The sequence below is a fragment of the Heliangelus exortis genome, chromosome 2 (assembly GCF_036169615.1).
Source record: "Heliangelus exortis chromosome 2, bHelExo1.hap1, whole genome shotgun sequence".
NCBI classification, from domain to species: domain Eukaryota; kingdom Metazoa; phylum Chordata; class Aves; order Apodiformes; family Trochilidae; genus Heliangelus; species Heliangelus exortis.
This window is the reverse complement of record NC_092423.1, coordinates 116829369-116845166: the sequence shown is the minus strand read 5'-3', so window position 1 is coordinate 116845166 and position 15798 is coordinate 116829369. Positions and strand designations below refer to the sequence as shown.

General features: G+C 38.9%; 1 protein-coding gene across 1 annotated transcript; it reads left to right on the top strand.

The window, feature by feature from the left end:
* Positions 1 to 300: 300 nt before the first annotated feature.
* Positions 301 to 14276, top strand: COPS5 (COP9 signalosome subunit 5). Its single transcript, XM_071737733.1, has 8 exons — positions 301 to 591; positions 720 to 954; positions 3686 to 3814; positions 4964 to 5029; positions 6375 to 6460; positions 9194 to 9305; positions 10065 to 10213; positions 13877 to 14276. Exons 1-8 carry the CDS (start codon positions 434 to 436, stop codon positions 13959 to 13961), a joined length of 1020 nt encoding a protein of 339 aa, XP_071593834.1. The 5' UTR covers positions 301 to 433; the 3' UTR covers positions 13962 to 14276.
* The last annotated feature ends 1522 nt before the right edge of the window (positions 14277 to 15798 follow it).

The following is a 15798-nucleotide window of genomic DNA, read 5'->3' as shown; positions in this document are numbered from 1 at the left end:
CGCCCGAGGCGAGGAAGGGGCCGGGGGTGGCACTGGCGCGGCTTTAACCCCCGCAAGAGAGCGGGACGCGGGATGGTGGTGGTGTCGGTGTCGTCCCCTCTTCGGGAGCCGCTCGCCGGGAATCACCCGCTTGCCCGACCGGCCCGGGCGGCGGCGAGGAGGGAGAACACAGCGTGTCCCCCGTAGGGTTCTGTCAGGCCGCAACATGCTACGAGCGAAACAGCCCGAGCAGCCCCGCGCTGCAGCCCCTACGCTCGGTTGACCGGGCCGGGCCGCAGAGCCGAGCGCTCCCGCTGGGGGCGCAGCGCCGCCCACACCGGGCCTGCGCGGACCGTACCACCTCACTGCCCCCCCCCATCACTCCCCCCTCGCTGCTTCTCTTGGTTCCGCCGGCGGCCCGGTGAGGCTGGCCCGGGCCCGGTACCGGGAAGCCATGGCGGCAGCGGGGAGCGGGGCCTCCGGGAGCGGGATGGCGCAGAAGACGTGGGAGTTGGCCAACAACATGCAGGAGGCGCAGAGCATCGACGAGATCTACAAATACGACCGCAAACAGCAGCAGGAGATCCTGGCGGCCAAGCCTTGGACCAAAGAGTGAGTTGAGACACCGGGGCCGAGCCGGGTGGTGGGTTCGGAGGGGCAGGCAAGCGAGTAACGAGGGCCCTGAGGAAGGGAGGGCGGCGGGTCCGTCCCTGAGGGTCTCGGCGGTCTGTGTCTTGCAGCCACCATTACTTCAAGTACTGCAAGATCTCGGCGCTGGCCCTGCTGAAGATGGTGATGCACGCCAGGTCCGGCGGCAACCTGGAGGTGATGGGGCTCATGCTGGGCAAGGTGGACGGGGAAACCATGATTATCATGGACAGCTTCGCACTGCCGGTGGAGGGCACCGAGACTCGGGTCAACGCGCAGGCGGCCGCCTACGAGTACATGGCTGCATACATCGAAAATGCCAAGCAGGTAAGGAGAAGCGCGGAGGGTGCTCCTCTCTCCTTCCTTGGTGTGGCTGCAGAGCTGGTGTTCCTGATGGCGCAGGGACATGCTGAGGGGCTGGCAGGTTCCCTGCCTCCCCCCTGCCCACAGTGATAAAGTGACTGCCCAGTTGCCTTGTTTCTTGTCAAGCGTAGCTAAAAGAACTGTGTCATCAGAAAAGAACCCAGACCCCTCTGAACGTTTTCATGTCTATATTTTTTTCAAGGTCTTCAAGTATGGGGTTCTTCTGTCCTTTATTACATGATTTGCATTGCTCAGGAAGTGTTTTTGTTGCTGCAGCTGGTGGCTTGTGAATGGAACAAGGATGGAGTTTCTTAAATAACATACATGGTTCTAAAAGCAGTGTGCAAAGTGAAATATAAAATACTCTTGTGTCAGAGATATGCACGATTTGTAGATTGTGAATATTACGTTTATTCTTACCTCCTTGCTTTCTGAAGTCTCACTGCAAAGCCATGCTGCTGCTCTCCATAAAAATAAAGACATTTATGAAGAAAATACCAATAAACGAGTAAGTTTCAGTGCAACTTAATAGTTCATATTTATAATTTTTCCCTGTATTCAGAGATCCATATCATATTATGTCTGAATAGGCAATAAAATCCTCATGCAGAAGGATAACAGAAATAAGAACCTGCTCTGTCTGGTGTAGAAACCAGCATGGCACATCAGAGCACCTGCTGACATGCTTCTCCCAATGCAGGGCAATCCTATACTATGAGTAAGCATTGGAATAACTCTTAACTCTCCAAGCTAAAACAGTTTTAAGGCCCAGTTTGCTCTTCAGTTTTTCTTTAATCCTCAAAGTATTTTAAACCAGCTAAAATTAGAGGCCCCTTACTTATTCATTGGAGATGACAGCAGTATTTGGGTTGGTTTTGGGGTCTTGTATTTATATTCACAGCCTTATATATAGTTAGAGATATTTAAATAGATGCAAAATAGACTGGATCACAGCATCAAAAAAGAATAAATGTAATCCAGAAGTAGGTATATTCTAGGGGGTTATTTGTAATTTATTCCTGTTTATGACAAAATTTAGAAATATTCAAGTTTTTTTTACCTGGAAGCTATTGATGTCACGATGCTGATACAGTTACTGTAGAAAAGTAGGTAACTTGAAAAAATACCTTTAACTACAAATATATTATCCAGTTCTTAGGTGGAAATAATGGCTTTCAAAATAGTAAGTATATAGGGTAAAATTAGATTTTTTTTCTATATAGTCAGTTCATCTTATGTTTAAAGTAGTCCAGGTGTATGTGAGTAGTACCCATATGATAGGAAACATTTTTACAGTTTTGTCTATAGTTGGTGTCACAATTTAGAATTTGTATACAAATATAAAAACTTAGCTTTATTGTTGTTCTGGTAGAGTTTGCATGCTGGTTGTTCCACATTTCATTTTGGCAAGCAGTTGTTCCTGGAATATCTCTCTTAATATCAGAATGCAAACTGACATGTTGACCTGCATAAGTATTCTACAGATAGAAATGTTCCTTGCTCCTCCTTGGACAGGATCTGGTTTTAATGCAATCAAAATGTGTTATTTGGCCTTGAAAAATAACACCTTCTTTACGGTTTTATTGGTCCCTCCCTCATTATCATAGATGAAAAAAAATATCATTCACCAATTCAGAAATCAAATATTTCATTCAGTAGGCAGCTTGTGTTCCATCACATTTTAGCATTTAGATTTAACCTTCTGGAGTTAGTCAGTATTTGGCAAACCCAAGCAGCTAATGCATCCAGTCACACGACTCTTGAGTTATGAACTGGCAAATAGGGTTCTACCAAAATAACTGAGCTCAGTATGGAGCAGCTAGTAAGCAATTCTTGACAGGGGATAACAAAATTAGGTGCAATAGATGTTAATGGGATTTTTTTTCTTTAGTTTGGTAGGTGTTTGAGGTTTTTTTTGCCCAGTGTTTGCCGAGAGCCAGGGGTATTATTTGGAAACTCTTAGTGTGAGGTTTTTCTCTAAAATTCTTTTTAAAGTTCATCTCCTGGTTTTCACAACATGCTCTGGCAATAATTTCTGTCACGTCTGGTATTCAAAAAGATGCCTCTCCAAAGCTATTTTTTAAACCTAATAATAATCTCTCTATATATGATTTTGAGATCTGTTACTGTACTAAGCAATGAACATTGATTTGCTACTGACATACACTGTGTGAGATTGTACATGCTTATGTCATATCCTCTCTAAGAAATACCTCTTTAACACTGAAGAGTCCCAGCTTACTTCCAGCTTACTTCCAGCTTACTTCCAGCTTACTTCCAGCTTACTTCCAGCTTACTTCCAGCTTACTTCCAGCTTACTTCCAGCTTACTTCCAGCTTACTTCCAGCTTACTTCCAGCTTACTTCCAGCTTACTTCATGTGGATACTCCAATACTTCAAGGAGCCAGGAGCTCCTTCTTCAGTGGAGGCTGAAGTTACTCATTCTGTGGTTGTAGGTGTAACAGAATGCTAATATTTGTATGGTTGTAAGATTATATGGTTTCAAGAAAGTAACTTAACAAAATAAGGTGTATGTTTAACATCTCGTGGTACTGAAGTAAGCATCACAGGCTGTGGGTGTGTTCTTTTTTATCGTCTCAGCGCGTTGTAGCACGCTGGAAGGGCCAGCAGAGGGCAGCGGATACTTTGGGAATGGAGATGAACACCCGGCTTTGTTTTTCTTATCTGCTGTTAGGTTGGTCGTCTGGAAAATGCGATTGGCTGGTATCACAGTCACCCTGGCTATGGCTGCTGGCTCTCTGGAATCGACGTCAGTACCCAGATGCTTAATCAGCAGTTTCAAGAACCCTTTGTAGCAGTGGTTGTAAGTACTGCCTGATAGTTGATAAAAATGCATAACAAAATATGTTGAGGCTGCTGTCCTTTAACATTCTTGTAATCTCTTATTTTGCATGATTGAAGTGTTAGGTCTGGGTTTTAAGCTGGTATCTCTCCTCTTGTGGTACAGGTTAAACCAGCAGTATTGCTTGCTGGGACCATTTTCACTGCATTATTCCAGGGTGTACAAATCCATAAATTACTTTTAACGTATAGTTCTGCTTGGTACTACAGTACTGCAAGAATATTATTAAGCAATCTGTATCCAGCCTCCTGACATAAAACAAAATTTTTGTTTCTTTTTTTCTCTTCATAGCTTCTTCTGCTGAAATAGAACAAAGAGTGGTCAGAGTTGTGTGACTTTACATTTAAAATGCTTTTTAAATTTAAATCAATTACATACTACAAGGTAGAAGGCACTAAGAAATCAGTCTTAGAGGGGAAAAAATCTAAATAAATTCTTTGGGCCCTTCAGAGCTTTCCAGTCTTCAGTTCATATTTGAAATCAAAAGTAAATCCTATTTTAGATACTACTTGTATGACCATTGCTGATGAAGGAAATAGAAGGAAAAAAATCTGAACACTGACTGAAATGAGTCAGAAAAAAGGAATATAGCTGATGGAATATTAGAATATTAGAAAAGGATAAGTCATCCTTTAAAATGTATTTCCACCATATCAGTTCTGCTACATTACTACATAATTTCTTAGATTCAGAACACTCTCCTGAGAATTGTAATTTTATATATAAGAAACAAGGTTCCATCGTGAATTTCCTGCATTTTCCACCAAAATGCAGCAGATCAAATAATACTTTTCCCTACCTCTTGGGGTTGTAAGACTAAAAAGCAGATTTTTATTACAATTTATTGATTGCTCTTAAGTGCAATTTCTTTGAATTATTTGGGGAATAAGGCAAAGGAGCTTGAAAAGATGGTCCATAGAAGCTGTTGATATTACTGTCTTTTTTAGAGTTGTACAAAAGATTCCACCTGAAAAAGTATTGTTTTATGACAAAACAAATACAAATTGTACTAATTAGATTTCTGAAGTAACATTACTGTAAAGTTAATAATTCTGATACTTCTGATAATTCATAAAATTGATATAACCAGCGTTAACTGTATTTCTACAGATTGATCCAACAAGAACAATATCTGCAGGGAAAGTAAACCTTGGAGCATTTAGGACGTATCCTAAGGTAAATAGTGAAAATTGCTTAGTGTGTTATGACCAGACTATCCTCAAATAAGTAATAGACTGATTCTAAAGATTAATGCAGTTTGGAAATCTGACAGCTAGACCTGCTATGATATACTGTATGTCACTGTTCCTTTTGAAGGAAAGATGTGCTGATATACTGGTTATTGCATGTCTTTGGATATTGATTATGTTTACAGAGGGACTTCCAGTTTGTTTTCCATAGATTTTTTGCAATGTTAAATCAAATAGACTGTCTAGATAGTGGAACTCTCCTTAAATTATTTAGCTCCATATATCCATTTTGTAATGAATATGGTTGTAGGTAGCATTCAGCAGAATAGATTAATTCTTCTCTATAATTTTTAGATCTAAAACCAAATACTAATACCTTGTTTAATACATTGTAATCTACTTTTCATTTTAGAAAAGGAAGATTCAAAACTATCTAGTTAAGCCTTTCAAATAAATATTGCAGATCTTCAGAAAATAATGTACAAAATCAAGTTAATTAAAGAACATGGTGTTTTTATTTAAGGGTTAGATTTAAAAATAGAAAATCACACAAATGTCAGAGATCTCCAAATGCAGTCTTTTGTTTATACTTTTGGCAGAGATACAACTGTGCTATTTAATTCCAATCTAACAAAGTTCAGATATATCCTTCAATTTTCTAATTACTACTGTCTCATCAAAAATTTCAGGCTGACGTCCAGTAAAATTGTAATTAACAAAAATGTTTGGCAGAGCTTGCATGCAAGCATTATTTTTGTGTTGAGAAATACATGAGAGATATCTTAGTTTGTGGTTCAGGAGAATATTCACCTCTGTAGCCAAAATCACTTGATAAATACTTCCAGAATTTTGAGCAGATAGAAGAATCTTGCACCTGAAAGTGAGATCTCATATAGAAAAAGCTCATTAGAAGCATATTTTTAAGGAGTCCTCACAGGGGTCTGCGAGCAGTTCCTGCCTAGTCAGTAGCTAGCCTAGTAGCTGTGTGTGGCACCATCTTGGCTAAATAAGTAGCTGAAGTTTTAGGTATCCCTAAGGCATATCCAAGATATGGATGGAATCCCTCGAAAGAGGACTGAAATAGGTAGAGATAATATTACCTTAGAAATTATATTAGAAATATTATCTTAGAAGAAGATTGCTCTTTCTTTGATTTAAGAAATTATCTATGAATAGCTTGTCATCTTGCAGGGGGAAATTTCAATTTCCCCCATGAAAAATAAACTGGCGTTGAACAAACTAGATTTTTCTGTGTTGTGCTTTCACAGAGTTTTTGCATTTTTAAAGTCCCCAAATTGCTGTGTCATCTTTGCTCTTTGTTGAATTTTTAGGGCTACAAACCTCCAGATGAAGGTCCCTCTGAATACCAGACTATTCCGCTTAATAAAATAGAAGACTTCGGTGTACATTGCAAACAGTAAGTAACATTAAGCCAGTAACCCCAGTGCAAATTCTCAGTTTCTGTATCTAGGTCATTTATTCAGAACAGAAAAGTGTAATCATTGGATTGTTTGAAATCTTGACGTTCTTTGTTGCCTTAGCATTGTTGTGTTTGTGAAGAAGTGCTGTTGTCATTTATCAGGAGATATTTTAAGGGACGACTTTGAAAAGATTAATATGACCCTAAACCTGGTTAAATATCAACCTGGTTAAAAGCAGTTGAGCACCTGTGAGTGGTGGTGCTTTCTTAGGGTGGGGAAGAAGGGGTCAGAGATAGCAGCCACGCTAGGGAGACAGTAATCTGTCTGCTCTTCTGAGTAGTGTCAAGTGCTATGCATCTCTTCATCCTGCATCTCTGGGCATTTTAAGATTGTTTCTTAGCATGTAAAGTGGAGCTGCTTCAAGAATAACATCAGCACACATTCCTCACTTCACACCTAGATTTACTTTCTTGGTGAGGCATTTGTTTTACTGTGTCTGTCCCCTGATCTGGACCAGCCTGTGGGGTCACACACCTCCTTGCTGGTTAAGCTAAGGTGAGGTGGAAAGTAGAGACAGATGTTGGAGAGACAATGTTTGCAGAGTACAACTGAGAAAAGATGGTATTGCTTCTTTCAATAACTTGGCCAGTTCTATCTTCAGATGTTTGACAGGCACTACAGCTTAAACATCTTCAAGTTCTTACTGACACCAGTGGTGTAGCTTCTTTGTGGTTTTGGTGCATGGACACCTGTTCATCAGTGTGCTTATAGTTGCATGCAAAGTCTTAAACCTGAAGAGAGGAAGAAATTTAAACAGTTGGAATTTGTCTTTCTGTGCAATTTGAGGAAAATTCCAGAACAGTAGCTACACAGAAATCTTTGTAGAACTGTAATATTGCTGTAATTTTGCTGTAGTTCTAAGAAGTCTGGCATTGGCTATTAACCCAGGCTTTTAGGCATGTAGATATGTTTTATTCTTTTTTATTTTAGAGGTGGTCTATTTTGGCGAGTTCATTTGGTAGGTTTTTTCTGAAGTTGGGAGTGCTTGATAGTTACAGTTGTTATCATCTTTGTCTCAGGAGGTTGGCTTCTTGTACAAGCAAGTTCTTTTGATACAAACCTATAAAATATTTTCCAGTCTTTCCTAGGAGGATTCAGCAGCTAGGCAAAGAGAGGGAGTTAGAAATGGAAATTTGCTACATTACTGAATTACTGATAATACAAAAGACTAGAGTAGTTGTATCCTCTCAGTAGTATGAGTAGTCTAAGAATTAAAAGTTTAGGGAATTTTAATTAAGATCATAGAACCATAGAGTTTTTCCATTTGGAAAAGACCTTTAGGATCATCAAGTCCAACTGTTAACCTAGGACTACTGAGTCCACCACTTACCCATTTCCCTAAGCTTCACATCAACGTGCTTTTGGATACTTCCAGGGATGGTGACTCTACCACTGCCCTGGGCAGCCTGTTCCAAGTGCCTGACAACTCTTTTGGCCTCCCCTGATGCAACTTGGTTATTTTCTCTTGTTCTATTGCTTTCTGCTTGGGAAAAGAGGCCAAACCCCACTTCATTAAAACCTCCTTTCAGGTAGTTGAAGAGAGTGATGAGGTCTCCTCTCAGCCTCCTTTTCTCCAGACTAAACAACTCCAGTTCCCTCAGCCACTTCTCTTGAGACTTCTCTAGGCACTTAATGATCTTGGCTGTTTGGAATGCAAATGACTACTAATAGCTTCATACTGTGAGTCTGGATAATCATGGCCAAATTTCTCTGCTTTAATGGGTGTTTAGTGCCCCATGTGAAACTGCTTCTATTTAACCTTTTTAAATAAGTTTATTACACAATTCCTCAAACAGCTTGGATTTCTAACTTTGAATCTGTCACTTCTCTTTGAAGAACTGACAGTGCCTCTTTTTTTTTTTTTTTTTAGCATCTATGAATACAGCTATTTTTTCTATAAAAGAAATATTGAAGCCTGGTGTGTTGGTAGTTTTCAAAGCATTGGTATCTCAGATGGAATATCTTACAGAAATGCCAAGCAAAATAACTTTCTAGAGACATCAAGACATGATAGGATTACTGCTAGCCCACTCAAGAACTTCCTGATCAAAGCAAAGATTAATATAGCTCTTTAATGTTGCTGTAGTTCACCTGCACTGAGGACTTTGCATAGCTCAGCTTGCTTTCTGCTTTATAATCTCTTGTGAACTCTGTAGCAGCACTAAAGCCAGGCTTTCAAAGTAGGTGTTGTAGGTAAGATTTTTGCCTTTTTGTAACATTTACTGCTATCAAGCATTTCTAATTGAATTAATGGTGATAGATGAAAAACTACAGCCACCAGTGATCTAGAATCTATGATTTTATGATCTGTAAGTAACAATTATCACAGACTTGAAGATCCCGAGCATGGAACAGGGCATCGTTGCATTGCACAGGAGGTTTTTTGGATAATAATTAAAAAACCTTTGCAATCGCATTAGATAGAACACAGCAGTATATGTTGGGATTATCTATGCCTGTATTAAAGCTACATATGAAATACATATGGTTACACATAGTTAGAATTGGAACTGGGGATAGTTGGTTTTTTTATTGTTCAGTGCTTTGAATTTTTGAAGATATTTACCATTGATAAGAATTTTTTTTGAGCTGCATGTAGTTTGGGTGTCATAGCCAAACAAGACATACTTAGATGGAAGCTTATTTTGTTTCCATGTTTTTTTTTCCAGGTATTATGCTTTAGAAGTCTCATACTTTAAATCATCTTTGGATCGTAAATTGCTTGAGCTTTTGTGGAACAAGTACTGGGTGAACACTCTCAGTTCTTCTAGCTTGCTCACTGTAAGTACCACAGTATCATGTGCATATATTAGTGCTAAAAGGCAGATCTTCTCTACTGTAAAATGCTTAGTGGGACACTGATAGATGTAGAGCCCACATTAAGAATCTGCTTGTCAGATTACACAAGAAAGGAAGGTTTTCCTAATCATAAATACTGACATGTTCCTTATATCTGCCCTTTAAAAGTAGAAGTTGGGAATAGCTTATGTTTAATTTTACTGACTTCTCTATATGTTTAGATTTTGTCTTACACACCTCTTTAACCTTACATCTTTTCACAGGACTGTAATGAATTGTGTACCTTAAAATAATGGTATTGAGTAAGTAAACACTTAAGAAAACCCAAACAACCAAATCCAAAACCACCAATGAAGCTGTTAAAATGAGGTTGCAACAAACAATGCAGGATAGACTTTCAGTGTTCAGCATCAAAACCTTCCTTCTGCAAAAGCCAATTTTATACCTTTTCTTGTGGTCAAAACCATAAAGAGTTTTACTTAGTCTTTAATAACTTAGAATATGGAGGGAAAGGAATGAAGAGTGCCCGTTTCAGGCTTTGGGTATTGAGCTTTTGTCAGATGTTCAGCTTCCATTATCAACCACCCCTCATGTGCCACCTCTGTTCTGTATCACTTCAATTGCAGATACAGGTTAAAGCATGCAGTATTATAGTCTTAAAGGCTTTTTTCAGCTTTTGTGTATAAATATTTGAATTTATAGCCTACAGTAATTCAGCATCTCTGCTTTCTTTCTCCTAAGAATGCTGATTACACCACTGGCCAAGTCTTTGATTTGTCTGAAAAATTAGAACAATCAGAAGCTCAACTTGGAAGGGGCAGTTTCATGCTGGGTTTAGAGACTCATGATAAGAAATCAGAAGACAAACTTGCAAAAGCAACAAGAGACAGGTAAGATAACACACTTGTGTTCTTCACTGTAAAAAACTGCTATTTTGTTTTAAACTTCTATCATGCCTTTAACAGTAATCTACCAAGATTATACATTACAGTTACTAGATTATATTCAATCATTAGAGACTCCAAATGTCACATGTTACTTTTGAAAGTTTAAGAATGCCTTGCCTTTATCAAACCCACAATGGCTTTTCAACCTTTGTTTCTGGAACAAATTCAAATATATAGTTTAGTAAAACAAAAAATCATTGTTAAATTCCATTGGTATGCAGCAAAGCAAGTAAGTTCTTTTCTGTCAAATGCAAAATGGTAGCATTGCTAGAAAATAGAACATTTATGTGGGCAATCAGGTTTAGAGTAAGAGTAAATAATCTTATTATCTAGAACATGATTTTAAGAACTGGTGTTAACAGTCCAGTAATCTTATTTCACACCTGCATAATATTTTCACTCAGTTAAAAATTAAGAACCCTTTTTTCATATTTCATAAAACATCCTTTTTACACAAATTAGGAAGGGTGTTTTTGTTGTTTTGTATTGTTTTGTTTCATTTTTAATGTAGTAGATTATAGACATTCTGACCTTCATGTTTAACTATCCTGCCTGATAGCAGTTAGCAAATAGTAGCTATTATCAGTTAATGAGCTTATCATCACTGGGTGTACAGCATTATTTCAAAGAAGTTGTAGTGTTTTCTTTCAGTGCTCCCTGTATGTTAGCTCTTTTCCATTTTGAATTTTGAAGTACAGTAGTTGCTTCCAGTAGTCTTAAGAATTATGTGTGTGCTTAGACTATTTAATATTAGAGTCACCATTTTTTCAAGTAAAATCTTTAACAAGGTATCCACAAAGTCACATAGTATATTGGGGTTTTCAAAACCAGTATTTGGCAAATTCCAGACTGTGAAAACCAGGAAGTACTGTGCATGCTAGTACAATCTCAGGTCCATCTGTGGACAAGACAGGACTCACCTGCATGCATCTTAGGAGTGTTCTGAATGAGATACAGTTCTATTTAATAAGGAACAGTTCTGTAGAATCCCTTCCACTGCAAAAATCTGGGAAAATCTGGAGAGTTGTACTTTTCATATGGAGGTTTTCTGGTCTTCTTCCTCAACACTTTATCCTGATACATAGAACAGTTTCCTTGTACTCTTTTCCCCCTCAATCCCTATGTTAGCAACATGTACCATAGTACAAACTTTTCAAAAGAACTGATGATTCAGATACCACATGAAGAGACAAAAAAGAAGCCTTGTGTGAAGGGACTGATTTATAAATAAATCACTATTTGCCTCTTGTTCACTATCACTCAGATGAATATGGGCTTTCCCTTAATAAAGAGAGGAATCAGCTTGTGTTGGACAAGCCTTTGTTCCACAGTAAGCAGGGGGGGAATACCTGCAAATGTTATGTGGTCATTGCTGAACAGGATCAGAGTTGCTGCTGTGCTGGCGTCTCCTGTGCATTTGTTTCTGTGTTATGGAAAACCAAGGTGTCTTTACTGTGGGAAGTGGCACGACAAATCTGCAGAGTCCTTGGAACAGAAGCAGTGACCCTCTGGTTCCCAACAACCCGTGGGAGCAAGGCTGAGTCGTTGTGATAAGGAAGTAACATTGTTGATGCAGCAATTCTGATAGAACAAAGAGGGGTTGGGAAAACACAAGGAGGGAGTGCAGCGTGGCAGTGGAAAAATACAAGAGGACCATACACCAGATCTTACAAATTTTGTAGCATACGTGATAGTGGTGGAGTTAAGGCTGTTGCTAACTCAAACCAGCCAAGTTAAGATAACATCTCAGTTCCTGTAGTGAACCTGTTACAACAGCAGTGCTTTAAAGATATGAGAAGGATGGAGCTGTTGCCAATTTCATTTGATTTTGACCCCTTACCTCATTTTATTGTCATGTTACCCTCACATGCCTACAGTTCTAATAATTAACTCCTTCTCTGATCATGCTAATTTATTATTTCTTGCAGCATTTCTACAGATTTTTCTTTGCTTGCTATTTTTTTGTCTTCAGTAGCTAGATTATAAACTGTAAGACTAGAAGGCATTGTTGTTGTCATCTATTCTGCAATCTGTGTAACAGAGACTACTGTAGTTTCCAAAATGGATTTTAACACTTCTACAGGTGCATGTTTTTCTTCAACTAATAATCTTTCCTAAGAAAAGAGGAAAGATTGTTGAAGGCCTGTGCAGGCAGCAGGACAGTTGATTCAGTGGCATCTAAATTGCTTTCAAGAAATAAGGTTGCAAAGTTTGTTTAAGGATTGCTGGGTGCACCTGTTTTAGGAAAAGTAGTACTGTTAAGACATCAGCATAAAAGTGCTTACACAGGATTATATCATAGAATTGGCTGGGTTGGAAGGGACCTCAGAGATCATCAAGTCCAACCCTTGATCCACTCCCGCTGCAGTTACCAGACCATGGCACTGAGTGCCACATCCAGTCTCTTTTTAAATATCTCCAGGGATGGAGAATCCACCACTTCCCTGGGCAGCCCATTCCAATGCTTGATCACCCTCTCAGTAAAGAAATTCTTTCTAATATCTAACCTAAACTTCTCCTGGCACAACTTGAGACCGTGCCCTCTTGTCTTGCTGAGAGTTGCCTGGGAAAAGAGACCAACCCCCACCTGGCTACCCCCTCCTTTCAGGGAGTTGTAGAGAGTGATGAGGTCTCCTCTGAGCCTCCTCTTCTCCAGGCTGAACAGCCCCAGCTCCCTCAGCCTCTCCTCATAGGATCTGTGCTCGAGTCCCTTCACCAGCCTGGTTGCCCTCCTTTGGACCTGCTCCAGGACCTCGATATCCTTCCTGAACTGAGGGGCCCAGAACTGGACACAGTACTCGAGGTGTGAATGAGGTGTGAATATGACACATTATGTATACACACATCTCTAAAAGCTGTTTTCTCAGGGGACATAGGCGTCATCCAAACTGCTCTAAGCTGGCTTTCTTTGCCTTTGATTACTTTATCTGCCTAGTAGGAATTTGTCCCTATTCTCCATGCCTTTGAGGCTGATTCAGCTTTTGAATGTGTATATTCTGTTTTGAGACATTTTAATTCATTGATTTGACACTGCATCCCACTAAGCCAGGCACACTGAATGAAACTTGGATCAATGGGAATCCTCTCAGCTGTTGGAGGGTTTTGTACATATTACATGTTTTGACTAATAACTGATTACCTCTGTAAACTCTTCCTGTAATGTTCTCTGTGAAGTTTTTCAGAGGAGTTTTGGTTAATATGAGCTACTGGCCTGGGCAAAGGAGGTAGGGTAGAGAACAGTGAGTACCTTCAGGTGTTGGTAACAACTGGTAGTTCCATTCTCTCAAGGATTTTGTTTGTTTGTTTGTTTGAATTTTTGGTTCAGATGACCACAGAACTCACTTGCTGTTGTTAATGTAAGATGTCCTAAGTTGCCAGACAGGGAAGTTTTCTGTGTGTACAGTGCTCATCAGCTTGCTTTTTAAGTAACAAAAAGCTGTTGGCAACAATGGCTAAATCGCTGCTTGTGACTTTTCCTTTCTGGACAGTTGTTAAGATTCATGGGGTTATGGGCACCCTGAACTTCCAAAGCATCTGAATATCTTCAAATAAAATGACAGTTCTATTCAGTGCTTGGCCAACATTGAATTTATGCTTGTTTTTCAGCTGCAAGACCACCATAGAAGCTATACATGGATTGATGTCTCAGGTTATTAAGGATAAACTTTTTAATCAAATTAATATAGCTTGAAGCGCATCACCGGCTGATATGCATCTCCAAAGCAGAAAAAGTCATAGTTTCTTTCTCTTGGACTTGTTCAATTTGGGAAATGAAGCTGGAGTGGAAAATTATTCATTTAGGTTGTAGTACTTTAATATTTCCCACCTGTCTGACCAGTTTTAAAGAACAAAATGTTCTGAAATGTAGTGCAACTTTTTGTTCTTATTATAAAACACAACCAGTTTGGAGAATTGTTCCAAAAGAAAAATAAATGTGACTTACTGCATTCTGCTCTTAGGTATTTATCTGTGTTATCCAACTGCAATAAAACAATTTTGAAAACGAGTGGTTTGGGGCCTGTTTTGTTTTGTTTTTTTAATTTATTTTGGCAAGCATTCATCTCCTTGTATTCTTTTTCTTATTGTTCCATATAAAAGTTTTACTCACTCCGATTAGATAGGTAACCTGTGCCATATAAGTTTATAAGATTTTAATTTCTGTGTTTAATTTTAAGAATTGAAATACCATTTGCTTATCTTTTACTGTTATTAAATGTTTCATTTAAAAGTTATTAAGCCTTTCCTGATTAAATTTTCTGGCCCAACCAGAAGTGGTTTCTTCTCACAGTGATGAAACATTGATGCATGATACAATGGTGTTTTGCATGTAGGTTCTCCACTATGGTGGACATTTTATCTTTCTATGTAGTCAAGTAATGAATGACCAGTTCCTTAGCTAATCTAGTAATATGGTTATTTTTCTCATGCTCAGCTTCTATTGCTTGTCACAGTCACTTGTTGCATGCAAAGGAACAAAATGAAAAATTATTATCTCTGAAATAGGCATTAGGTTAATCAGAGCCACAGATACTAAAGTGCATTAATCATAATTGCTGGCTTACAGTGTGGTTCTGTTGCAGAGCTGATCTAAGTTTGTTTTGGAGGCTTTCAAACTGCATTTCAATAATTCAAGATGTTTGGATTTCTTTTAAGTTCTTATTCTTAATCCCAAGTTTCCTGGGGGTTTTGTAATGTTTACTTTTGGGATAATTTGTGCTTCATACAATATGCCATTATGCTTTATACCTTAAGTAACTGATAGACTTTTTCGACCTTAACTCTGCCTTAGATGTGGGTTTTATTTTTGTTTTGGTCTGGAAATTTTAATAGCTATTTTTCACTTGAGGTTTTTCATCCAACTGGATTTCAGTGTATCTGAACCCAAGATGCAAGTTATAAAATGGAAAATTGTCATCCAGGAGGGAAATGCAGATATCCTGAAGGAGAAATTTATCAAGAGGTTTAAAACAGCTGCATCCAACAGCATTAGAAAAAATATATTTAACTGGAGCTAGTAAAGTTGAGTGAACTATCAGATGGGCAGTTTGATAGGAGAACAATTTAATGCTTCTTCCAGCATGGCAGTGGTTGTGGGGAGGCAGAAGAAACCTGTGGTATTTTAATATTAAAAGCTATTCATTTTCTTGGAAACATCAGCCATAGACTTCTGTACAAGCAAGCACAGTACATAAACTCACAGCAGTACCTTTTAAGTTCAAAGAAGACACAGCAAGTGTACCTGGCCTGTAGATTTACCTAGTTTTTTTTCTTCCACAGGTTGTTGTGAGACTTAAAATCTGAGCACACAGCCATCGTCCCATGCAATATGTGTATACAGAAATGCACTGCTTTTGTGAGATAAAATACCCATGAGGAAATACACCCTGTGTTGTCATTTTGCAGAATTCTCTTTATATAACATCAAACAAGTTTTAGACATCTTGCATCTGCTTGAAATACAAGATGGTAGTTCAATCTCCTATTACTCTGTTTAGCATAGTCAAACTTCTCTCATCTGTGGTAGCAAT

Coding starts and splice junctions, on each gene's coding strand:
- COPS5 (XM_071737733.1), top strand. CDS start 434: ATGGCGGCAGCGGGGAGCGGGGCCTCCGGGAGCGGGATGGCGCAGAAG. Junction 5,030..6,374: donor CATTTAGGACGTATCCTAAG/GTAAATAGTGAA, acceptor TTGAATTTTTAG/GGCTACAAACCTCCAGATGA. Junction 10,214..13,876: donor GCAAAAGCAACAAGAGACAG/GTAAGATAACAC, acceptor CTTGTTTTTCAG/CTGCAAGACCACCATAGAAG.